General features: G+C 46.9%; 1 protein-coding gene across 5 annotated transcripts in view; it reads right to left on the bottom strand.

Moving 5' to 3' along the window:
- ATOSB (atos homolog B) overlaps positions 1 to 26,572 on the bottom strand; it is a 416,415-nt gene that overhangs the window by 29,158 nt on the left and 360,685 nt on the right. For all 5 annotated transcript variants that reach the window (XM_085628134.1, XM_085628132.1, XM_085628131.1 and 2 more), the window contains one exon: positions 6,328 to 6,396. In XM_085628134.1, the coding sequence (XP_085484260.1) occupies positions 6,328 to 6,396 (69 nt within the window). The remainder of the gene's footprint in view (positions 1 to 6,327; positions 6,397 to 26,572) is intronic.

Genomic DNA, 26,572 nt, shown 5'->3' with positions numbered 1-26,572 from the left:
AACCAGGAGGCGTCGAGGACTACCAGGAGCTGGATTCGAGCTGTCCCACGAAGGATGCAGAGTGCTGCAGCGTCGGTGCCCGGATTGGACACAACAAGCCTTGACAACAGCAACCCACGCAGAAACAAGAAAGATGCGTCGGTGCAGACCACCAAGGTCTGTGGGACTCACCACTTGGTTGGGAGTCAGGGCACGTCTGGAGCAACCAGGAAAGCCCAAGGAAATGCAAAGTTACCCCCTCAGGGACCCACCAGTCAACGGACCAGGGATCGCGAAGGGACTGCAAGACGAAACACAAAATGGCGGCCCACGGGTCACTCTGAATGACCAGGCCGACAATCTTCGGTGGGTTCAGTGCTCGAGGTGGGGGCTACAAGTCAGCCCAAGCACGACTTCAAGAGACGTTGAGAAGTCAATGCACTTGCAAAAGTGCACGGTGACCAGGAGTTCCGGTTCCACGCTACTCACGAGGGCTGCGGGTCTCAGCTTTGCTGGGGACTCGGGTCGGCCTCTGAGATGTCTGGAAATCCTCTTCCTGGGCTGCAATTACTTTGGAGTCCGGCGGGAGCTTTGGAAATGCAGACTGGCAAATTGCTTTGTTGGTGCCTGCCAAGCAGGGGAGTCACTCCTTGACCCCAAGCGAGATTTCTTCAATCCTCTGGTCTTGAGCAGAGCGTCGAAGGTCCAGGATTCAGATTCAGAGTTTCGTCCAGGGTAATCTAAAGTCCTAAGGACTGGGGTCCCATACTTATACTAAGGTAGGGGGTTGGACATACTCTGGGGACCCACCTATGGGAGGGTTTGGAAAGAGGGGAGGCTACACCCATTTCCTTTGTCCAGTTTCGTGCCAGAACAGGGGCTGGAAGCCCCTGAACCGGTTTGAGCTGGACTATGCACAGGGACACCAAATGTGCCCCCAGTGCAGGACTTCAAAGCACTCCGAGAGTGCTCCCACCCAGCCCCAATACACATAAGACTGTCTGGGAGGTGGTTACACCTCTTGTGACAGGAAACCTATTGTCCAGGCCTCCCCTGCCGGAGTTTCGGTCAGCAGCAGGAGGCCAGACCCGTGTCTGTGGCTGCAGCATCCATTTTGTGATGCCAGGGCTCTATTAAGTTTCTACTGGGTATACCAGTGCTGTCATGTCTCTCCCTCTAGAAGCGTGGAATCATACTCCCACACCAGTTACTGGTGTGAGGGTATGATTCCAAGGTGTTTGACACCAAACACGACATGTTTCCGTGCAGCCAGTCCAAAGTTAGCATTTACCGTTTGGTTATAATTAGGGCTCCCGGTTTTATGGTATTTATATTTTTGGCATTTCCGTCTGTATTTATCCATATTTATTTTTTGTAAATGTTACCAGTATTTATCCATATTTATTTTAGGTTTTGTGAAAAAAATAGATGAAATGTGTATATTTCTGCATTTATTTAACCAGTTAATGTGCACTCTTGCCTGAACGCCTGACAGGTTTCAATGATATATACACACACAGGTGGCAAATTATGCATGTGCAAGAAAATATGTAAATTTTAGTATCATCTACTGCTGTTTAAGGCTCTTTACTAAGATTCCTATATTTTTAACCCCCTTGCCTGTCAATCCGCACAGCTATTGGCCTTGCAGTCATGACTGACAGCATTTAGAATCTCTCAAAAACAACCCAATTTCCGTTTTTATCCACATTTAAAAATAAATACAGACAGGAAAATGAATTCTTTTCTGTCTGTATTTATCTGTAAAAATCAGTAAAAACGGAAAACAGGGAGCCTTAGTTATAATGCACTTAAGAGTATATGGTCAGGCTGCACTACTGACAACTCCGGAGAAGAGATTCCGAAGGCTGCAGAGGGGCTCAGCTCATGCCTGGGCACCCCCTCACATATAACCAAGCACCCTGCCTTCAGGATTGATAAGGCCTGCCATAGGGGTGACTATATATGAGATATATTGAACCTATGTCTCAGTAAGGGGTGCATGCACCACCTTACTCAGGCTGCAGTAGCAAACCTGTGGTGTCATTTTGGGTGGCTTTCCAGAGGTGGCATATTACATGCTTCAACCCTTGGTAGGCCTCTGGGGTACCTATGCCCTGGGTACATAGTATACCATATACTAGGGACTTATAAGGGCACCTCAGATCCAATCTGTAATGTACCTAAAGTACATGGAATCATTTTAGAGGAAGCAGCTAGGCTGGGGCCCTGAATAGCAGGGCCCCAGCCAGACTAAAGTCGAAAAACAGTGAAACACCAGCAAAAAGTGGGGGTAAACATGTGAAGTAGATCCTACTCTCCTACAGTCATTAACTGGAGTACCGTGTTGTACAGTGAAGTGTAGTGGGGTTTCGTATAGTACTGGAAAGTGATGTAAACTAGAGAAAAGTGGCATACAGTAGTTAATTTTTGTAGAGTGGAGTGGTGTACAGTACGGTGTTCTAGAGTATGGTAAAGTGGATTGGCATACAGTATTATATAGTACAATGGAACTAATATCATAGAATGTTGTACAGTGGCATACTAGTACAGTGTTGTACAGAGGAGTGAAAGGGTATAAACAAGAGTAAAGTTTCGGAGAGCGGCATACAGTGTAGGAGATCATTGTACAATGAAGTTGCATAGAGTAAAGAAGTGTGTGAAACAGTGGAGCTGCGTTGAGAGGATTTGTCCCCCTAACCAACAGAGGGCCAGGAGGCGGGTTTGCAGGGTGGCGAAAAAGGAGGCGGGACCTCTGGCAACCTTCCATATTGTTTTTATTTATTCGCGGAGGGCGGCCGTGTGGCCCCCCCATTCCGGGGCCAATTTTGGCCCCAGGGGACCCCATCCCCTGGGGCTAAGCCTATTTTGAATAGGGAGGGGGACACATGTCCCCCTCTCCGAGGCCGATTTCAGCCCCGGGACCGGCCTTTCCAAAAATATTTTTTATAAACGAAAAGGGCAGGGAGGGTCGAGTGGCACCCATCCCAGACTGATTTTGGCCCAGCGTACTCCATCCCGTGGAACTCAACATCTTTTAAAAAAAATGGTTTTTAAAAAAAATGAGGAGGGGCTGAGCCCCCCACCACTCCCCCTACCGGGCTGTAGAGTGAGGTAAAGTCTCGTACATATAGAGTGGAGGAGTGTGTCAGACAATGGAGTGGCGTAGAGCTGAGTGGCATACACTGTAGTGGCGTATAGTGGATTACCATAAAGTGGAGTAGCATACAGTGGAATAGCGTACAGTGGAGAGGCAGAGTGGAATTGCGTGGAGTGGTGTAGTGGAGTAGGGTACAGTGGATTAGCATAGGGTAGGGTGGGATACAGTTGAGTAAATGGGTTTTAAATTGGAGTGGCGTCTCATACAGTAGAGTGGAGTGCTGTTTCGTACAATATTGGAAACTGTAGTAGAGTGTTGGTCAATAGAGTGTGCGGGCTTAGAGTTGAGTGCAAATTTGGACAGTGGAGTGGAGTAGAGTCTAGTAGAGTTTTGTAGAATGGAGTTATACAGAGTGGAGTAGAGTACACTGTAATGGAATAGAGTGCATTAGCGTACAGTAGAGTGGCATACAGTGGAATAGAGTGGAGTAGCATAGACTGGAGTGTTGTGCAGTGGCATAGAGTGTAGTAGCATAAAGTGTAGGGTACAATAGAGTGGTGTAAAGTCTAATAGCATATAGTGTAGTATCATACAGTGGAGTGCTGTACAATGAAGTAGTTTAGACAGGAGTGAGGTGGAGTGTAATAGCATACAGAGGAGTGCTGTACAGTGGAGTGGGATGAAGTGGAATACCATACAGTAAAGGGGCAAAGATTGCAGTTATGAACAGTGTAACAGCGTAGAATGGAGTGGCATACAGTGGAATAGCGTCGAGTAGAGTGGCGTGGAGTGGCACAGAATGGAGTGGCATGGAGTGGCGAAGAGTCGACTGGCATACAGTCTTGTGGCATACATTGGAATGGCGTAGAGTGGAATAGCATACTGGAGTAGTGTGTAGTGGACTTGCATACAGTGGAGTGGCGAGCACTGAAGAGCTGTAGAGTGGAATTGCATCAAGTGTAATAGCGTAAAGTGGACTGGTAAAGAGTGGAGTTGTGTACAGTCTAATAGCATAGAGTGGAGTAACGCAGAGTAGAGTATTGTACAGTGGAGTTGCTTAGTGTGTAATAGTGCATAGTGGAATAGCTTACAGCAGAGTGGTGTATAATGGAGTGGTGAAGAATGCAGTGACGAACAGTGGAGTGGGGTACAGTGCAATAGCATACAGTGGCGTGGCATACATTGAAGTGGGGGTCTAATCGAATAGAGTAGAATGCAGTGGCAGAGTGGAGTGCAATGCACTGGAGTGGTATAGAGTGGAGTAGCGTACAGTGGCGTGACGTAGACTGGAGTGGCGTTCCTGGGCAAGGATTAGAAACAGGGCACAGGCAGGGAAAAAATATACCTGGAGTTAGTGACAGAGGTGGTCAACTTGTTTCAGCCTGATGACCTTCAGTAGAGATGTTGTTGCATTCGTCAGGACCAATGTGTGCTGCTGCTCAATACGCTATGTATTTGTGAGATAATGAAACGTAATGTGACACAAATGACAGAAAATCAAATTGTCACTAACTGCAGGTATATGTTTTCCCTGCAAGGGCCCTGTTTTTAATCCTAGCCCAGGGAATTTCTAATAAAGATACATTACGTACCCGGGAGCTAGTTATAACTCCATCACACTTATTCAGATTCTTTACTTTGTGCTGCGCCCCTCATCGAACCTCCAAGTCGTCATTGTGGTATTTAGCATACCTTCCTTTAGACACAAAACATCCCTGAGCTCCTCCCTCTCAGAGAGGGGGTTGTAGCCCGTGCTGGGACTAGGCATCACGGCATGAGGAGAATCCTAGGGAGGGATTTCATCCGGAAAAAGGTACATTCCATTGTTCGCTGGATCACTCCCATGAACAGTGCTTTTAACTCTTAGACTCAAGAGTTCTTTTTCTTGTGTTATGCATTTTTAAGTAGGGGAGCCAACCCTCATATGTCTTAAAATCTCCTTGGACGTACCCAGTTCGGTTCAGTTCAGTTAAAAATAAAGTTTATTTAGACCTTAGGTCTTTATATCACAAACTCTTACAACAATAATTTTAAAAAGTCTAAAACATTAGAAAGTTCGTTTTCCTAAGCATTAAAAATCAAGCTTCCCATGTATTAACATCTATTTTTCTTAAAACTTAATTCCTAACAGTTTTTCTAGCAGAATTTTAAAACAGTAAAATTTAATTTTAAATCGCAATACTCATAGCTCCACTTAAACTTATAATCAAGCAGGGGACCTATTTACATCCTGCATATATTTTCCAATAGCTATCGCAGTATCTAAGTTTTTCATATCAGCTTGGACGTACCCCCACACCCGTTAGCCATTGTTGTAAACCGCACTAAATTCAGTTCCAGGCCAAGTACATTTTCTTTAGGGACTGATTGTGACAAACTTCATTGTGGCTCAAGGTCGCAACCAATAACATATGGTCACCCAACTACCATTTTTAGAATATTTCCAAACTGTTACAGAGAAATTGTTTGTGCGTGGTTCCTCTGTTGGCTTCGGAGGGCGTTTCATTATAAAAATAATCAATAAACAGCCTTCTTTGAGGTTTTCTTCATGTATTTTGCAAATATTCTGCTCCTTTAATAGCATCTAAATGTAGTTAGATTTAAAGTGACAACCTCGGTTTGGGCTCCAAACATTCTGCTGGTCTTCAAGGCCTTCTACTGTAGTTCAGTAGAAACCTCTCTGCTTCTTGAGACAATTTCTGGTTTAAGTGATGAAACGAATTGTGGTGCGGATTCATTCTCATACGATATGAAACTGCTGCTAAGGGAAAGTGGTGTTGAATTAGCTGCTCTGCAGTTCTTGATTTGTTCACTTTACATTGTATCGGTCTGGAAATAGTATCCTAATATGGATCCCATCTCCAGCTCGCATCCAAAGCAAACAGTAGAAAAAATAAGTATAAAGCTGTAACTTGTTTGAGTTGCAATGTGGAAATGTCAAGGGTCATCGTGGACATTCCTACTTCAAATGCGCACACATAGGATAAGAAAAGATTTAATTTCAAGACCCAAACACTGATGGCGTAGTATTCACAATATGTGAATCTCCAATAGCGTCACTTGTGAATCTACTGTTACTGTTCAGAACTGCTACACATTGCAAATATGCAAAGCCAACATATTCCCTACCAACATGAACAAAAAGTGTTCCTTTGAATCCATGGTAGCACTCATTCATTTCACATAAAATAACTGGATATAGAAACACCACAACCTACTTTACTTGTGAAGACATGCACACAGCTTACCACTTGGATTGTTCCAGCTTTGGGGACACTGTAGCCCTTCTTTCCCAATGCCTCCAAGTCAATGACTCCCTAATGAGAGGACAAGAAAAAGAGAAAGTGAATTAAGCGAAAGCACAACTTCCAAATACTTATTTTTTTTTTTAACCATTTGCTGTTGAATTTGGATTTTGTAAATACCATCAGTGAGCATATTACAAGATGCATTATATCATCATGCATGACATTTTGGTGTGCAATCATAGAGAATGTTATATGATATAATTAGTCAGGCAGTCTTTTGCGTGTGTTTGCGGGGCAATCCTTCCACCTGAATTGTTAACAGCAAACCATTGGTCTCCTTTTGACTCACTGTCACCTGTGGACCTCACACATGTCACCACACGACGACTGCTGTTACTCATTGTCCGGTTCCCGGCTTGTGGGGGGGTGGAAGACTGTTCAGAGTCCAGGCCATAAAAATCTTTACATCGTCTCTCCCTAAACTTTCTCAAATTTAATGGGGTATCCTCTACCTACATGTTCTACTTTTCAAGCTCCCATAAAGACACCCATTCCTGTGGGCCATTTTTCTTTTGTAGGGGACACCGATGACTCCCATAGTTGTGTAATATCCCTTTTTGCCACCACCAGTTCCGATTAGCAGAATAATAGTTGTTTATCGGGGAGATATATGTCCCACCAAGTAACAAATTGTGGGTCGTACGCCACTCAGCTCTTTCAGGAATGTGAACCAATAGCTTTGGGTCTTAGGACAGGCCATGTTATATGGTAAAAGGATGCTTCTGTTTTATTGCATCTCGGTTAAGTGGTTGGTGAACTTTACCCGCTTTGTGCACTTTGACCCTATGCAGATTCATTCTATGCAGGACCTTGAATTGGGTTAAGATAGGAAACAATGGTCCCTGAAGGGGGGAAGTGTGAACCTCAAAGCCGACTGTAGCCTAGTACATAACCATCCATAGATTGCTTTTACTAAAAAGAATACATTTTATTTGATGATTTAACACTTGGAATCTTAGGAAGAGAAAGTCATTGGCTCTGTTAACATACACATTCAAAGAGGTGTTCGAGAAGCAAAAATTTTGCTTTTCCCCAGTTCACCTGTTTTTGTTACATCTTTCCTCAAGGTCAAATCAGAAAGCTGGTATTAATATTTATAATAGCATTGAGAATTCACATTTTACAAGTCAAAAGCTGAATTGTCAGACACAAGCTTACATTATGAAGTTATGACTATGCTAAATCATCGTCTGGGTCCTCCGAATGGGTGTATGCAGGTGCCATACGGGCGCTGCGCTTTGATGAAAGTGTGACTATAAGCCTTCGTCCCCCACCAGGACCCATGTTGTGAATTCACAACCGTTTCAAAATGTAAATGTCCATCAGAAATTCTGGAGACACAGTCCTAACCGTGAGTTAATTCTGTGTTGTTACACCACTGGTTAGGGTGCGCCTTAGAGTGCGCATACCGCAGTGGTGTCCTGGTCCCGAAGAATGCCTCGCCAACAGCAATAGTAGGCAGGAACATGTTGACCATACACTTTTTTTTTTAAATCACAGACTAGGATGTCTCTGGTCAATTTAACCAGTTTGGAAACATCCGCTACACTTCCTTTTATCTGTGCTAGGTTTTCCAACTAATAAAACTTTCTTGGATGAAACTGAGGCACTTTTAAAACCACTTTTTCACTCACATTCACAAAAAAACCTGCACTGCTGTAAACAGGCGTTGTAGCACACCAGAGAGGCACTGGGCCCCTCTGGTGGGAACCCAATGATGAAGCATGTCACCAACTAGGTTGGTGAGTGAGGGTTCTTTATAAATGCAAGAGTGACTTCTCTTGCTAGCTCTTCTTTTGTCGGGAAGCACTCTTTTGTTGTTTAATTGATATTTCTTAGGGGGACCTATGCCAAACGGTCATCAATTTCTCAACCAAAAAAAGATGAAATGCTTATTCATGACTTATTCTATTCATGGTTTGGGCAACTGACCTATCCCACCTTAACATATTTTTTCACTTTGAAATCTCAAGACTGAGATATTCAGTTTGCCCACCTGTGCAATGGATATTGTGCCTGTACAAAGGACTGCGTGCCTTTCCGAGTTGTTGTGGATTTGATTTGAAGGTTTCCTCATGTTACATAGGTCCTACTAGCATGTTATTATTCTCACTTTAAATTAATTTGCACTGGTTCACTAAGCAAATTTTGTATCGTTTTTAATAGTTTTATTAGTTTAGAAAAACATAAAAAACACAACAATGGCAGCCAAAATACTCATTAGAAATTTGCCAGAAATACATCCCTTCATGTGATCTGAGGCACAGATCATTGTACAATTCCCCACGGCATGGCCGTTTTCCACATATTACCCCATCAAGACAATGGTGTCTCCCCTTGCTCATCCTTATCTTCACTCCATTTCCCAAACATTGCTCTCCCATCCTTCAAATTCTCCACTCCTTTATCATATATCCTCACCCTCCCCATGCAGAATTATTCCACAAAAAGCCACTTGTTCCAGTCACCCAAATGAGCTTTATGACTGAGGCAGTACTCACCTGCCAATTTAGCAATATACCTCTCTTTGCAAAGAACATTTTCTGGGCAGGGCCAGGAGTATGCCCTAAAATTAAGATTATGGAGCAAGGGATGACCAGGAATCAACCATTGCTGATGAAGGAAAAGCTCTGATGGTTTCGGGCATATAGGATTCATCATAATAGTACCACATGTACCCCTCCCCCAAAAAACTCTTCGGTGATAAAGGATTGGACCAAGCTGATCACTGCACTAAATTATACCCCAATCCTAGTGGACTCCACCAAAACGGTTGGAATTACGATGGATAAGAACCTAAATATGCAAACACACATCAACATGTTGGCTAAAAATTCCTGTTTTCACCTCAGCTATCTCAGAAAAATGAAACCATTCATCGAAAATCCGGAGCTCAAAACCGCAGTTCAGGCATTAGTAATCTCGAGGTTGGAATACAGATGTACAACTCAATCTGGCCTTCCCAAGATCTCAACAGCCCCTTTCAAAGCCTGTCTCAATGCAGCCGCAAGACTCTTAGCAGGATCTAGAAAATGTTACATCACGGCACACCTGAAGGCACTCAACTGGCTGCCTTACAAAGCGAGAATACAACTAAAGATGGCCTGCATCACACAAAGCTTTACACCACAAAACTCCCCGGTATCTAGCTCAGAAACTTATGATATCTGGAGGAAAGTTCATTCTTCAGCAAGAAAAAAACATATGATAGAGAATTCTCTGGAGCTACACCAAGAATCTGGAACTCACTTCCTCCTAGCATCAGAAGAATATCATCAACTACAGTATTTAAAAAGGAAGCCAAGTCCTTTCTGATGAGCAAATTCCTTGATTAAATCCTCAGCAGTCCTTACTCATCTAGGCTCTATCAACTCCAACAGATAACCTTTGGACTTGCTCTTCTTGAGGAGTGACTCTCCCTATTTTGGCTATCTCAAGATCCGACTCCTGGAGGAAGCTCTACTTTCGATAACATTTTTGCTTGCTATGAACCTATCCGCTATGCTAAACTCGTCTCTATGATACTTTGTGAGTACAGCCTCTCTAAATTTGATTTGTTTGTATTTGAACATGTCCTAAGGCGCCTAACTTAACAACCTATTTTTACTTAGTATGCTTTTATCGAATGTTCTTATCCACCCATCATATATGCCAGATCTATCTGAAGGACCCTACTAAACTGTCTAGAATTCTTTGCTCCGTACTGTGAAGTGCTCCGATACCCTGTTCAGGGTCTTGTTCGCTCTATAGAAAACACTAAAAATAAATAAACATGTGGACGCTAGATGACAATAGCCCCACTGTGCCAACACTACTCATGCTCTTCATGTGTTTTAAATACTCAAGAAGATGTTGAGGTTCAAAGTACATCTACTAGATCCATCTACTGTCAATATATCTCACATCCATCTGCTGATCTTTAGGTCTACTGGCCCTAATCTCTCCAATGTCGCTCTGGTTACTGCCTCAAACTCAACATCACCTATGTGGGACAACGGATTAACTATTTGCTCAAAAGCATGGGGCGATTGTTAACCTCCGATCAAAATCGGTCACTACAGGCTTTAGGTCATTCGCTCGAAATCTGAAAAACAGTCTTGTGCTGGTGGCTATTTTCTTTTCCCAATTGTAAAATTATCATTAGTGATGGTCATTATTATTTTGTGGTGCAGAATTATTTAATAGACTTGGTGAGGCATACTTTTATTCCAGCTGTTCAAGAATCAAGTCCTCCACCAGCAACAAATACCCACCCTGCTCCTCCGATGTCTGGCCTGGCAGAGAAGGGCCCTGCCCACTCACCCTCCCACTTTTGTAAACTATTTGAAGTCATTCTCTCCTTCCTCCAAACAAGGTCATATGTCTTGTTTGCTATGAACACTGTTCCAGTGTGCCACAGCAGAGAATGCACTGTAGAAATACCAACACAAAACACACTTACACACAAACCTCACTCTAAGCCCCTACGATCTAAGATTGAGAGGACATTTTTCTAGAATGTTTTCTAAACAGGATCCCACAAATAATCTTTCCTGTTTTAATTGAGAAGCAATCCCCTTGTCAGGTTACTGAAATCCCTAAAACTCCACTCCTCTCCTTTTCCACAAAGATGAAATTGAAAGTGTAGGACGGTTAGAAGTCTCTTTTAAGCTAGCACTGCCACATCTTCTCCAGTGGGTGCGACATATTTGTGTACCAAACCCTCAAATGGGTATCGGTCATATTACTGGAAGAGGTCCCTCTGTCACCACATGAGTAAGAGCAGCAACCTGTTACAATTCACCAGTGCAACCCCACTAAAATGAATGAAGACATTACCAATATGCAATAAATGTTATAACCCACTACTGAAGTCAATGGGGCTAGTACCACCATTCAACAGCATTTATTACACTTTAAAACCTTGCATTGTGAACCATCAGCAGTGTCAATAAACCATTGACTTTAACATGTCCCAGACTTTCTTTCGCTTCAATTAATTGCCACTTCTGCTTTAAGACCCATGAATTGAGCTCATTGTACTCCAAAACCCATTTACTAAAATACTGGCTCATGGAAAGCTTTTAACAAAAAATCTTTCCCAGGGGCATAAATATAATTCCTTGTGAGTCTTAGGGAAACCTTTGAGGAAGGTGGCCACTGCACCTCCTATGCCCCCGCCTCACGACAGGTATTCATGCTGGTGGTGCACTTGCACACCTTGGGGCACTACAAGGGGAAAATACAAGTCTTTGGGAACTCCTACTGCCCCAGGCACTCTGGGGAGCTCCTATGGACAGGCATTCTGGGGAACTCCTATGGCGCGAGGCACTCTGGGGAGCTCCTACAGACACAGGCACTCTGAGGAGCGCCTGTGGCCCCAGGCACTCTAGGGTGCGCCTGTGGCCCCAGGCACTCTGGGGTGCGCCTGTGGCCCCAGGCACTCTGGGGTGCGCCTGTGGCCCCAGGCACTCTGGGGTGCGCCTGTGGCCCCAGGCACTCTGGGGAGCTCCTACGGACACAGGAACCTCCTGGGAGCTCCTACGGACACAGGAACCTCCTGGGAGCTCCTACGGACACAGGAACCTCCGGGGAGCTCCTACGGACACAGGAACCTCCGGGGAGCTCCTACGGACACATGCACTCTGGGGAGCTCCTACGGACACAGGCACTCTGGGGAGCTCCTACGGACACAGGCACTCTGGGGAGCTCCTACGGACACAGGCACTCTGGGGAGCTTGTTTGTTCTTTTGCCTGCAGTTGTGCATCATGATGCCATGTGGGAGGGTAGAGAGATCTGCACCCTGCTCCTCCCAGACACGAGTACAGGGAGGCGGCACATATATCCCCAATCTAGGAGTGCACTGGCACTCAGTGTGGTCCACAGGTGTCCCAGGCAGATAGGGTCCGCTCGTAGGTAGGAATCCTGCTACTTGACAAGCTGGGGGTAGAGGGATGTGCGCCCTGCTCCTTCCAGACATGGCTATGGGGAACAGGGGGTGTGCATTCCAACTTTAGGAGTGCGATGGTGCTCAATGTGGTTCACAGCCGCGCAGGGAGATGGAATCCAAAAATACCTCCCTGACGCACACCCCAGGTCCCACAGGCTCCTGGCTTCTTACATGGCACAAGTGTGTCAGCGGAATCAAGGGCTAGACCATAAGGGTTCTAAGGGAACCCCTCCAAGGTCAGCTGATCCATTCCCCCAACTGTTCCTCGGGGGACATAAGGGGCAAGAGTCACTGGCCCTGGAGTGACCCATCCTAGTCCTGGGGGTCAGCTGAAGTCATAGTCCTTCAGCCCAGCCTTGCAGTGACATCAAGTGTTTCTCCTTCCAGCTAGGCATTCTTTCACCTTATTTGCTGCCAGGTCCAGTAACTTATCATCTGTTTCTCCCTTGAGCATGAGTTTTTTAGTGTGGGGAGAAAAATCTAGAAACCAACCACCCTTGGAGTATTCTAGGGTGCCACATCACTCCACCCCTGTCCCAACCTTATTGCACAGCATTCTGGGACATTCCAATGTGGGACTTTACGTTGCCTGTGAAAAGAGCTTTCCTGAGAGCCTCAGCTCAACTCAAACTCTGGTGTCTGGCTCCAGAGGTCTGGCTCTCATTTGGTTTGGGCCATCTCTGAGTAGGTGCAATACGACAAGTTAGTTAGAAGATGCACATTTGCTCCACATTCTTTCTTGATTCTATTGCATGGGTAGGACTTTGATCGTCCTCCAGGGACACAGAGTTTTTAACTTGGCACAGTAAGTCGGTCCCAAAGGCCAGTAATCTGATTATGATCTGAGCCAGGGAAATATGACAATTCTTAAAGTGTCTTAAGTAGTCTAGAAAGGTTAGGGATTGTAAATCTACACCTGAAATGCAAGTTTATCCCTAAATTGATATCTTGCTAGACCCAGTAGGTCTGCGTGGAGTAAAACTGTACTTTAGTGAAGATTTCACTTATCAAGTGTAACACAGTTTAAGAATCACATATGTTCAGTAAGCACAAACGAGCTACACTATAAATGTTCACTCATATTATATGGCCTACTACAGGTCAGTACCAATCCCGAAGGGTCCCTTCTTTAACAGGCTAACTGTGTGCAGATACCAGGCTGCACAAGCCAGTAGTCTCATACATGCAGCCCTCAACGTGTGTGCTCACGTGTAACCAGCCCACATCCTCTTACACCAGCAGTGCAACAGCAGCCTCGTCTTAAAGGCGGACACTGGCGCTTAGCATCCTCAGTCACTTTACTAAGAATTTACCGCTAGTAGACTAAAGTAGTGCAGCCCACTCACAGAAAAGTCCTAAAGATGCGTTGGCACACGCAATGAATCTAAGGATATTGCATGGGTGGAACCCACTTTGCAACGGTATCCAGCAAACCACTTACCTTCAGAAATGCATTTTGTAGTGGAAACTCCATCTTACCACAGATTTCTCTACTTTAAAGTCCCCAACCAGAGGCCAAACTGGATCCAGAGGAGACAACAAATGGTCAGTCTCCTCTTCATCATCATCCTCGTCAAGTAAAACATGGCCCTGTATTGCTAAATGAGGCCTCAACAAGAGCTTGAAAATTCTGCTGCAAGGCAAAGCTGGATGGTTCTCCAACAGGCGATGGAGAAGGAACCAAAACCAGAATCCCTGGAAGTGGTACTGGCCGGAACCACTGTGGTATTCTGCAAAGGAGTGTTGACAAGGCCCGGTGCCGGATGGTGCGGCAGCCAGGAGCAAATGCTGGAATAAGTTTCTAGATCCATCCTGGTGTCTGCGGGGGATTCAAAAGGTGAACAATCGGCAGTTGGAAGAAACGCTTGAAATAGGGTTTCTCACAAAGTCTAGTCTTAGTGGTTGAGCCTTAGCTCTAAGAATTGCCTAAAATATCAAAAGCAGATTCTTGTACTCCTGGGACTCCATTACATTGCCAAATTCGAGTCTTCTATTGTTATTGTTATTGTTAATTCAGTCTTGTATAGCGCATATATACCGACAGGTCTCATAGCGCTCAGACAGAGGAAGAAACAAGACAACGAGAACAGGCTGGGTCCTTAGATGTTAAAGGTTTCAACCAGATCAAATGCTTCTCTGAAAAGGAGGGTTTTAAGTTTTCCACGGAAGGGAAGAAGTCTAGATTCTTTCCGTAGCTCTCCGGGCAACTGATTCCAAAGCTGGGGCAGGAGGATCGAAAAGGCTCTGCCTCCTTTAGATGCAAGGTTAAAACGAGGACATATTAGTCTGCTAGCTTCTGCTCAAATACGTCCAGGCACGTATTTGAGAACACGTTCTTTTATGTACTCAGGGGCATGTCCATAGAGGGCTTTGTGTGTGATACACAGACCCTTGAACTTGGCTCTTTGCCTAATGGGTAGCCAGTGCAGTTCACTTAGCAGAGGGGTAGCATGAGATCTTCTTGGTAATCTAAAAATGAGCCTGGCTGCATCGTTCAAAACTATCTGCAGTTTATTTGTCAACTTCTGAGGTAACCCAACATATAGAGCATTTCCATAGTCCAGTCTGGAGACTATCGTAGCAGCTACAATTGTCTTCATGGTCGAGACTGAGAGGAGGGGAGCAAGTTTCCTCAGCTGTCGCAGCAGACCGACACAAGTACCGACCACCGCGTTAACCTGGTTAGTCATGGAAAGTTCAGAGTCGATCTTTATACCCAGACTTTTCACCACAGGTGCTGGCATGGGGGGGGCTCCTAACTCCTGAGGCCAAAAAAGGTCATTCCAGGGGTTACCTTTAGTTGAAATGGCAAGGACCTCCGTTTTATCGGGATTGATTTTTAAAGAGTTAGCCGCCATCCAGCCAACCGTGAACCTGAGTATGCTCTGAGCAGACTGTTGAGCTTGGGTCGAGTTCTCAATCCTTAGGATAAGCTGGGTATCATCTGCATAGTTGAACACTCTGCAGTCCATTTTGGCTAGCGCAGTCACCAGGGGCTGCAGGTATATATTAAAGAGAAGGGGGGATAGTGCGGATCCTAGAGGGACCCCGCAAGACATGTTGCCCTTGTCTGATACCTGCTCGGCCAATTGGACCCTCTGCGTTCGTCCTGAAAGAAAGGATTCTAGCCATTTATAGACCTGTCCTTGGAAGCCCAGGTCTGCCAATCCAGAGAGTAGTTTTTGGTGGCAGACAGTATCGAACGCCGCTGACAGATCTAATAAAATCAGGGCGTTCGATTCTTTAATATCGGCCTTTTGTCTGAGTTCATCCACGACCGACAGCATCACCAACTCAGTACTATGGTGGGCTCTGAAGCCTGCCTGGTGGACCTGGAGAATCTCATGCTTTTCCAGAAATGCTGATAGAGTAATCAGAACATGTTTCTCTAAAACCTTCGCCAGAAAGGGAAGCTGAGAGATAGGCCTATAGCTCTTAAGTATGGCTCTGTCAGCACCAGGTTTTTTTTAGAAGTGGAATAACTCTGGCCTCCTTCATATTAGCAGGGACCTGCCCGATTGTCAGGGATTTGTTCAGGAGCATGAGAATCTGATTCTCTAACGCAGGAAGTGCCATTCTGAAGACACGGGGAGGACAAGGGTCACTGGAACAGTAAGTGTTCCCCAGTTGCCACTCAATTTAATTTGAGCATGATTTAACATTTAAAAACACATGATGACCCTGTTTGTTTTTTGACTGATTTAGAGTTTGTGATAATTCTAAGTCCCTATATGTGGAGGAAGTGGCAAGCCCTCCTGAGGTGCATTCTCAGTAGGTGGAGAATCTACAGGCATAGCTACCTGTGCAATATTATCCTTTTGGCAGAGGTGATTTGGCTAGTGGCTCTCCATGGGTAGGAGATCCTCCACCAAAGGTCTGACCTATGCCTCCACACACCAGTGTAAATACAGGCATCACCCAGACCCAAACAGAGACTTAACAGGGATTTCTTTTCCCAAATCTGTTTTATTGGTTGTCCCATGAAAGGTACAAAGGCCAGGGTGGTTATTCACGCATGTGTCATCATTTAGAAAGCATAATGCACCATGAAAGAGAAGGAAAGTGCCTAGGTAGAGTATGGAAAGCTAGGGTGCGTGTAGAGCACAACTAATCATGTGTAAGCTGTACATTTTTTAAAAATAATGAACATCAGTCGACAATCAGTGAATAAAACTAGGGGGGAGTTAACAACGGGAGGTGATAATAAGGGGAGGGTATACGATGGAGAGCGCCGTGGTATTCCTTTCTCCATGATTTTTCAGGGTAATGAGGAAATGGAAAAAGTGTGTATGGGGTTCGATTGGCAAGCAACACACAATTTAGGCTGTGAGGCCTGTGGGCAGAGCTGAAAAAAGGGGTAAAAGGAGATGATATGAGATAGTGTTTTGGGGGGCATCATGGTGGGAGGTCACCATTACGTGTGGGGTGTAGAAGTCCGAGAGCAGGGCGGCCCATTGTGGAGAAATGGGTGTTTTGAGCTGTCCACGTACCTCCTCATAGCTCAGGGCGTCCTCCTTTGCCGCGGCCCGTTTTGAACCATGCCACACCAGGCCTCCAATGGGAGGGTGGTCGGGAAGCACCAATTTAGGGAGAGAGTGCCCTTGGCTAGGAGAGGCGAAGCACGTGCGTACTTTGCGGGGCTTGATCTGCTTAAAAATGCCTAGGGAGCAGGCTTCCCAGGTGTGGGTATCGGGGAACTCTGTAACCTGGAGAGATCTGTGGATCCTAGCCCAATAATGATGCAAGGATGGACAAGACCAGATCACATGTCGCACATCCGCGTCAGTCGCAGCGCCTAGTGCATTTAGCATCTGCCCGAGGGAAGATACGGTTAATTTGGACTGGTGGAAGGGATGCACGGTGCAGTATGAAGAGTTGCAGGTTCTTAAAGCGAGAATTGCGGGACACCGGTCTTGGAAACTGTAAGGCCAGTTCCCATTCCTTATCATGAAGAGCTCTTCCGAACTCCCCCTCCCATTTAGGTTACAGCATGTCCATGGAAAGCGTGGTCAATTCACATATCGCCTTGTATAGTCAAGTGATTAAGCAGCGTCCAGAACCCATGGTTAGGATTGTCCGCAGTACCGGGTGCGGTGCGATCTCTGTCACAGCGACATTCCAGAAGGTGTGGTATGTATGAGTGAGCGGCGATGTAGGAGAAACTGTCCAGGGGGTAGGTGTGGAATGAGTGGGAGGTCCAGGTTGACATGTCATGTTTTGTATACAAACCAGGAAATTTGGGCAGCCCTATCAAGGGCAGGGTCAGGGCATACGGGGGAAGTGTGTGCCATACAGTAGACATGTGAAATGCAGGTGTGCACCACAGCCACTTGTGTAGGCGAAGAGGTGGCATACTCTGCAAGAAGAGTCGAGTGGCAGCCTGGGGTGTCATCATTTCACCCACACCTATTGTAACTGCGCTGCGCGGTAGTATGCCTCGAAAGATGGAGTTTCTAGGCCACCCTGGTTAAGTGGAAGCTGTAGTTTACAGAGTGCCACTTGTCGTAGCCTGCTACGCTACCCCAGATAAGAGCAGTCAGTAGGGAATTGAGCTCTTGGAAGAAGGATTTCAGGGTGTGGGGGGGGGGGGGGCAGGGAGAGACTGTCAAAATAATATATTAGCTGAGGTAGTATCATCATTTTAGCCAAAGCAATCCTCCCTATTCGGGCAAGAGGTAGCGAACTCCAGAATTGCATATGAGTTTTAATACCCTGTAGTACCACCAGGAGGCTACCGTCAAATCCGAGGAGGTGTGGTATAAGCGGATCCCCAGGTAGCTGGGAGCTGCACTATGCCAACGCAGGGGGTATGGAACCCAGGGAGATGGACTGAGGTGGTTGGTCGTGGTGTAGAGGTATATCACAGATTTATCCCAGTTTGAGAAATCTCACTAAGTACAACTCGGAGGGGCGTGAGGTCAAATGTAGGAGGAGGAGATCGTCAGCATACAGGGACACCATGTGTATCATATCCTCAAGAGGTATCCAGCCATGACGAGGGAAAATTAATTATTTATTTAATTTTCCCTCGTAGTCTGTAGAAATCCCCCCCACCCAGCCCCACTGCTCTTACATGCGCGAGCCGCGGCTGGAGGTATTCCCCCAACTCGCGTCTTTGCCTCGCAAGCGAATGTGACTCATTACAACGCGTACTAATAGCACGCGTGCCATTACAACATGGGTATTACTATGCGTTGTCAAATACAACGACCTACCATTACATCACATACTTTTACCATGAATATGCCTTTACCACGCATGCCATTACAATGCAAAGGCATGCGTGGTAAAGGTATACTCATGGTAAAAGTATGAAAGGTAAGTGACTCTACCCTGCCCTAAACCCTAATTTAGTACCCCTGCACGACCCTCACCCGAACCCCAGTCCTTTCTCTACACTCAAACACTACCCTGCACGACCCCCGACACTACCCTAAACCCCAAAACACTACCCTGCACTACACACACACACCACTTCCCTAAAACACTACCCCTAGCACGACCTCCCCCTGACCCCCAGTCCGGTCCCTGTGAGGAAATGGAAGAGCCTCTGTTTCCTCACAACGAGGTGGCTCACCATTACATCGCATGCATTGTAAAAGCAATGCGATGGAAAAAAATAAGTGATAATGGCTATGCGTTGTTACATCGCATGCGTTGTAACGCTTGCGATGTAATGGCATGCGGAGAAACAGCTGCATTGTAATGGTTGTTTTCCCTCGCAGGCGGATAGCCAGCGGTTCCATTGCGAGGGTGAAGAGCAGTGGGGATAGGGTGGACACCAGGCGTCTTAACTTAACATGGGATGTTGGGTTAGCGTATAGAAGGCGCATGTAAGCATGGAGTCGCTTACATACGTCGCAGACCGACCCCAAAGATGATTAGTCTGGAAGAGGTAATTCCATGCCAAGGAGTCGAATGCCTTCTCCAGATCTAAAATTAGACAGGCCGCTCTTGGGAAGAGTCCTCTAATACGGTCGTGAATACAGAAAAGCTGTTGCAAGTTTTGGGAGGTGCTGTGGCCTGGGACAAATCCATTGTGGTGTGCGTGTATGAGATGTGGCAGCACTCGAGGTTAATGATCAGCTAGTATTTTGGCTAAGACCTTGTGGTCTGCATCCAGTATAGCAATCAGGCGATATGGCGCTGAGTGAGTTGGGGTTTTCCCGGGCTTCAGGATGTGGAGACCAGAAGAGACTCTGAGTGATGGCGGAAGTGCTCCTGAGGCCAGGGATGCTTCGTACATGCTGGTTAGTCTGGGTGCAAGTTGGGTTGAGAAGGCAGCATAGAACTCAAGTGGCAGACTATCGAGGCCCGGGGCTTTGTTCCGAGAGAGGTCTCTAACGGCTTGCAAAACGTCCTCTGTGGTAAGCTTAAAATCCAATGTGTGTTTAAGCTTGGTTGGGATCTGGGAAAGTGTAATTTCCTCGAGAAAGGCTGTGGAAGTGTTTCCTGTTCTGCTAGGTGCAGCCCGATACGGGCAGAATAGTATGTGTAAAATAGATCTAGAATAGCCTCCTGGGAACGAATTGGGGCTCTTGTGAATGAGATAAGCTCGGTATTGGGAGTTGGGGCTGAGTCTAGGCATGTGAGTCAGGCCAAGAGTCGACATGATTTGTCCCCTTCTCTATGGATTTTGACTGCGTGGGCCGTACAGTTGAAGCATCATAGGCGCTCTCAGAGTTCTCTGTAAGTTGTTTTAACTTCAGTGAGCTGTGAGAGTTATTCTGGTTCTCCATCCATCTCCTTGCTCAGTTGAGCAAGTCGTCGCTCAGCGGACTGTATTTCCATGTCAAGGATCTTACGGACTCCCATCACCTGTTGAATGCAGTGGCCTTGTGTTACCATCTTAAATGCGTTACATTCTACTGTCTTCGAGGAGGCGGTGGAGTGGTTTTCCGCGAAGGAGTGTCAGATATGATCCCCCTGCTCTGCCCTGAAAACTGGATCATCCAGATAATCAGCTCTGAAGACGCCAGGTCGGGACTGGGGGACAACCAGCGAAGGTCCATGTAGTGGGCGTCATGGTCTGAGATTATGCATCACAGATAGTTAGAGCTGCGTATAAGGGGGGAAAATGATGTTGTACACAGAAAGCAGTCCAGCCTTACATGGAGTCTGTGATGAGGGGAATAAAATGAATATAAACGAAGGGTGGGATTGTGTGTGCGCCAGGCATCCAGAGTGACCACTGTTGCGTCCAGCTGAGCTATTGAGCGGTGTGTCCATGTGGGGGGGCACTTCGAAGAGGGGGGTGGAACTTATTGAGGTGTAGATCTAGTGCACAATTAAAAACTCTCAGGGAAACTCAGTTTTATGGGCAAGGATGCAGAAGAGTGCATTCCAGTAGTATTGATTGTCCGGTGTTGGGACCATAGATACAGTCAGGAAGGAGCGGGCATCCATCTAGGCGACCCTCCAGAAGCACATAACTACCATCCGGGTCTATCATGGTATTCAGGTAAAGGTATGAGACTCCAGGTCTCACCCAGGATAATGCGTACGTATGCCCAGTAGGTGATGGCATAAACAAGACCACTCCAGCACTTACGTAGACGGGTTAGCTCAGGCGGTGTAGTATGGGCCTCTTGTAGGAAGACCACATGCACTTGTTGATGCTTGACATAGGAGTACACCTGGTACCTCTTACGAGCAGTATGCATGCCTCTCACGTTCAGACTATCAGGGTTGGGCTGCATGCTTTGTATCAGCATTACATTTTCAGTGTGGTAACGAAGCGATGTTGGGGATCCGCGGCGCCATGTATGAAGTGATGGGGGGGTAATACAAAGACTGACACATAACTAGGCAAGTTAAACAGGGGGGACCTACTGAAACTACAGTATGTCCAAACATCTCTGTGATAGCTCAAAGAATGCGGGGGAGGGAGTGAGCAGCTGTGTTGATGTTGTGCCAGATAGCAGTTGCCCTATGTAGTAAGGTCTGAAGGCCTGTGGCGACCCACAGGTCCCTCAGGGAGGGAAAGCGGAGCCACCACAGCCGCCGCCGCAGGCACATGAAGTTGAGGCATCGAAGTGAGGAGGGGGGAGAAGAAGTATAGTATACATGCGGCACCTGAGGGTCCCCAGAAGAGGACGCACTTAGGATACCACAGTGAGAGGGATAGCACGAAGCTACATTAGTATGGAAAATACATTTTTAGATGAGATTCTCAAATACTTAGCAGGTATCAACAGTCCCTCGCAATCAAATTGGATTCTCCATCAGTGTCGGTGGAGTTTTAAAGTGACTTGGGGCATTCCGCTGTGAGTCGTCTGAGAGGAGAGTGACGTCATCCATGGTGAAAAGATGGGGACCATTATCGTCATCAGGGGGATTGGCATCTGGTGTTATGTCTGCAGCTGCCCTCCAGGCATGGCGGCAGAGCTCAATAATCGGTTTGAGTTTCGGAGGTAAAGTCAAGGGAGGACTAGTAGTGTTGCAAGTCTGGAATCTCTATTTTCTTCACCTTCTCGGTTTAGGGGGAGTGGGGGGAGAGGCGGGGGGGGGGGGGGAGAGGCGGGGGGGGGGGGAGGGGGGGGAAGCCCGGAGCAGGCTAGTCCTATCCGGAAGCCACAGGGCCGTATTGTTGTTCTGGCCAATCCCATGCATCCTTCATGTTAGTGAAAAAGTGTGTAGTGTTGTTACTTATGATCTTCAAGCGAGCAGGGAAAAGGAGTGAGTACTGGGCCCAATGTTGGCACAGGTGGCATTTCACTCCTAGAAAGGAGGATCTTTGTTGAACTGCTCTGGTGTAATCGGGAAATAGTATGACCACTTTGTTCGCAACTTTATGTGGGCCCATGTGGCATCTAAGATGGAGTCCCAGTCTTTAAAGTGTAGGAGTTTCACTAGCACTGGCCTCAGAAGGGGGGTGGCTTGAGGGTACTTGATGCGCCCTCTCCAGAGGAAAAAAGGGTGCAAGTTCCAATTGTGGAATGAAGGTCCTAAACCAGGTCACGAAATATTGAAGAGTGTCACGGCCCTCTGCTCCCTCTGGTAAGCCTATGTTGCAGACATTGCTTCTGCGGGACCTGTCTTCGAGGTCGGCAGCTCTGTCTTCCAGGTGGTGGACGTGGCTCTACAAATCTCCTACAGTGGGCTAAGCGTCCATTATTATTGGTTCTAGGGTGGCCCATTGCTTCTCACTGTTCACCACCTTGTCAGCAAGTTTTCAGTAATCCTCCCGCAGGAAGCTGAAGCCCGAGGTCAATGCATTGAAAGTGTCTCCATAGCAAGGTGTGAGTTTTCGATGGCAGCAAGTACCAGCTCCAGTTTATCCATTGGGGTTTGAGAAGAAGTCCCAGATAAAGTATCCGGTATGAAGCTTGGTGTAAGTTCTGTAGCCTGTGTTTGCACTGGCGTAGTGGTGAGGTTGATCGGAGCCTGTCCACTCCGTGAGCTGTAAGGGAAGTCTGTTTCAGGGGACATGAGGGCTAGCAAACGGGAGGGACACAACTCCTGCATCGTCAAGCAGGTAGCACATGTGGGCGATCAAGCCCCACCATCGTGTTGCAGGGTGCAGGAGTTAGTTTCAGCATGTAGGTAGAGACCACTTGCAATGTACTTGAGCATGTGCCTGCGGCACTGAAGGGCAATTAACAGGATGCTAGCTGTGACAGTGAGGAAGTAGCCCCTCTGTGTGCCTCGATTGTGGCACCAATACGGTAGGCTCCCCTGGGTCCGACGCGATGTGGTCAGGAAGTGAATAGATCAGCAGGCGAGGCTTCACATTCCGCCTAGTGAGGAGAATGTCAAGGTCACCCCTACAGTCTTGTGGGTAAGATGGAGTCCAACAGGTGCGAATAAATGGAGAAGCCTCACCACGTGCCTTCATGATGACGCTGAAGTGGAGAGGCTGACAGGGCGCTGTGGAGCGCGATATTAATGAAGGTGGTGGGCAAGTGGTTTATGCTCACAGAGGTTGGGCGGTAGAACACATCGCAGGTGTCCCTCGCCAGCGTAAGACCTGTAATGGCAGTGGTTCAATTGAGAGCTTCAAAATGTCGGCTGGCCTCTCCTCAAGCAGGGACAATGTGTTTTGTCCCAGCCAGATCCTCCGTGGCAATGGGGAAGGGACAGCTCCCACAGGTGGCGCAACCCTCTGCCGCCTACCTGATGACTGCCTGGCTGCTTCAGATCCCCCAGGCTTCCGCTTGCATCTTGACGCCTCAACTGCAGACCAGGGAAGGTAGGTGGGGACACCTTCAATGTCCAGCGGGTGCCTCCAGAGGTGCAGTGCGAGGGGCCCCTGTTTACTCTTGGAAGGGTCGGCCCCCGCCATCGATGTAGAGATTGCCCCACAGTGGCGGGGAAGGGGAAACCCTTAGTGGCGGTGTGTTCAGTGCGGCCCGTGTGGACTGGGTCCTCCTCGCCGTGATCCACTCAACAGCCGCTGGGCTTCTCTCTGCCCACCCGGGCATTCACTGCAGCCGAATGCCACTGCAGTGGGCCGAGTAAGGCGGGGTGGGGCTCAGGCTTAGGCGGACACCACCGGTACTCAGCAAAGCGCCTCCTGCTGCACAGACAGCGCCGGGCCAGGATCGGCCTCGGGCAGCATTGTCACCGGAATCTTGGCTACCGTTTAACAGGAGGGTCGCAGGGGATCCGCTAGCTTGGGCGGTGTTGGGCCATCGCGGGGGGCGAATGAGTGGGAACCACGGGCCACATGTTGTCGGATAAATGGGTGAAAAGACGGAGCTTCACAAACTCGCATCCGCCATCTTGACTGGCTTGGCCGTTCCCAGAAACTCAGCAGTCATGATCATGTATGCTCCCCATTCCTGAATTCCTGGTACTCTACCGAAATAGCAGAGGATAGCTTTGTAAGGAGTTTAAAAGCACCAGGCCCTCGGAGAGCAACAAGATAGAGATCCTAATCTCGCAAAAACACAGTGCACAGAAAGAACAAAACAATGGTGAAAAGCACTATTAAAATATATTGAGGATCCGATGATGCTCAGACAATGGTGTACAGAATTAACCTTTTTCTACAGTAATCACTATGTGGGCAACAGCTTGGGGCTCTAACTTGAGGTGGAAGGGAGATTTTGAGTTGGTTTACTTTTTGTAGAATGGAAAATGTATGAAAATTGCAATACAAAATGATCTGAATCACAAAATTACATTATTCATAATTGAATCTCCTGAGAATGGAGGTGTGACAGTATACTTTGCTGATCCTCCTGCTTTCCGACAAAGTGCTGCAACACCTCTTCACCACAGTTCTACTAACATCAGTACAGTAATAAATTCCAAACTCAGATGGGAAAAAACGAGGTGACACAATGGAGTAACAAAGACAACTCTAGTGTTGGGGACCAGTAACATTTTCTTACCCTTTGCTGTTAGATGCATGCTGGATGTTACTCTTTACAACACATGCTGCAGTAGCTGGAAACCCAGCGTAAGTGGACTTGTGTTGAATTTGACCTCAGTGGTGATTTCCAACATCGCAATATGGAGTCCGGGAAATGTATTTATTGGTGCCAGCCTTTTGCAACAGAACTGCATTCACTCTTACCGATGGCACCCATCTGAGTCCGCTACATTCATTGCTCTGTGTTTTTTTGGTATAAAACAAATCTAAAAAGTGACTTTGCTGTCACAATCACATATGCTGCCCACTCCTGAAGATTCCACGGCTCTTCAATACCTCTCCACGTGCTAGACTGGTCTGGAAAACTGTTCTCCATAGCTCTACCCTGACGGGTGTGGTTGCAGATTCTGTTCACCGCTGGAAGTGATGTCCTGGTGACTTTGCCGCCCCATAAAACCCCACCATCTTACTGATGTCAGTTTCCCATCCATTTTTCCACACCACTGAAGCAGTGGATGAGAATGACATCATATAAAGTATGTAGTACAGCAACAAATTTGAAACCTTATTATTTTGGTCCAAACCCATCCATCAAATGGGGAGGTGGGAGGGATCAGCGAGAAATCTGCAGGTAGTGTATCCACCAGAAACATTGTTGCCAAAGGGAAGTAACTTTTTCTTCTGATGGATACTTCTACTTGCAGAGATCTCAATAGATTCCTAAGCAATACCCACCTACGGCATAGAGGGCCTTCACGGATGGCTATACCAGAAGTCCTGTAACACAGATCAGACGAGATCCCCATCTCTCCTCACCTAAGAATCCAGGTAATGGTGCTTGGTGAACGTCTGAAGGGATGACAAAGTGGCTGCTCTGCAGAGGTCACCTACAGGAACTCCTGTGGTCAAGGCAGATGTTGAAGTTTTCACTACGGCACCTCTAAACTTTGGAACTCCCTTCCAATGGAACTCAGGAATGCTAGCTCCTTAGTGAGTTTTAGGAGAAAGTTAAAGACCTGGCTGTTTCAGGACTAGATGCTTAACATGCTCACTGTGGTCCTCAGCGCCAAGACACCTCCGGGTTTTTGTGTGCTCTTACAAATGCCATTAACATTAACAAGACGTGGCCATTGTGGAGTGTGCTACAATACCCCCCAAACTCCAAGTGCTTCTTTGTGGGCCATGCCATGGCAGATTTTAATGTAGCAAATAATCCACCTAGGACATAAGGTACTTTTCTGCACTGCTTTTCCTTTTCTGTTGAGTACATAGCATATGAATACCTGATCATCTTCACAGAAGTCTTTCATGTGGTAGATATAAAAGTTCGCCGCTCTTTTCGGATCCAGCCTGTGCAGCCTCTGCCCCTCCTCCTGATTTGTAGGGTGAGATGGGAGACATAAGGAAGAGTGATTCATCGACACAAAGGGAAAGGGGTCACCACCTTCGGGAGGAAAGCAGCCTGTCGATAGTAATGGGAACTAGGAAGACCGTTTAAATGGTTAAAAGCCATAATGAACACTTGTGAAGGGGCTCGAGAGGCACTCTGATCAAAGTAGATAGAACCAGGTTCAAATCTCACTGCAGCATAATGAAAGCAGAGGGAGAAAGTATGTTGGTCAAATTTTTCAAAAAATCACAAAACAGTGGGGGATTTGAAAAGATACTGTAGACCCGGGAGGAAAAGGAAAGCCGACATTGCCCCAGATGCCCCTTCACAGTATCCAAGTTACAACCTTCTTTGGCTAAAGTTAGGGTGAACGTGAAGATGCAAGGCAGCTGCGATCGGTGCACCAAATGACAAAACTGTGCCACCTCCCAGAGTAAATCAATTTGGTGGAGAAACAGGCAGATAATATCACATCCACCAAGTCATCAGGCAGGTGGTTGCAGTACCTTCTCCATTTAATCTCCATGCATGAAGGTGTAGGCTCTG

Source organism: Triturus cristatus, chromosome 2_1, assembly GCF_964204655.1.
Source record: "Triturus cristatus chromosome 2_1, aTriCri1.1, whole genome shotgun sequence".
Taxonomy (NCBI): Eukaryota; Metazoa; Chordata; class Amphibia; order Caudata; family Salamandridae; genus Triturus; species Triturus cristatus.
This window is presented reverse-complemented; position numbering and strand designations above follow the sequence as displayed.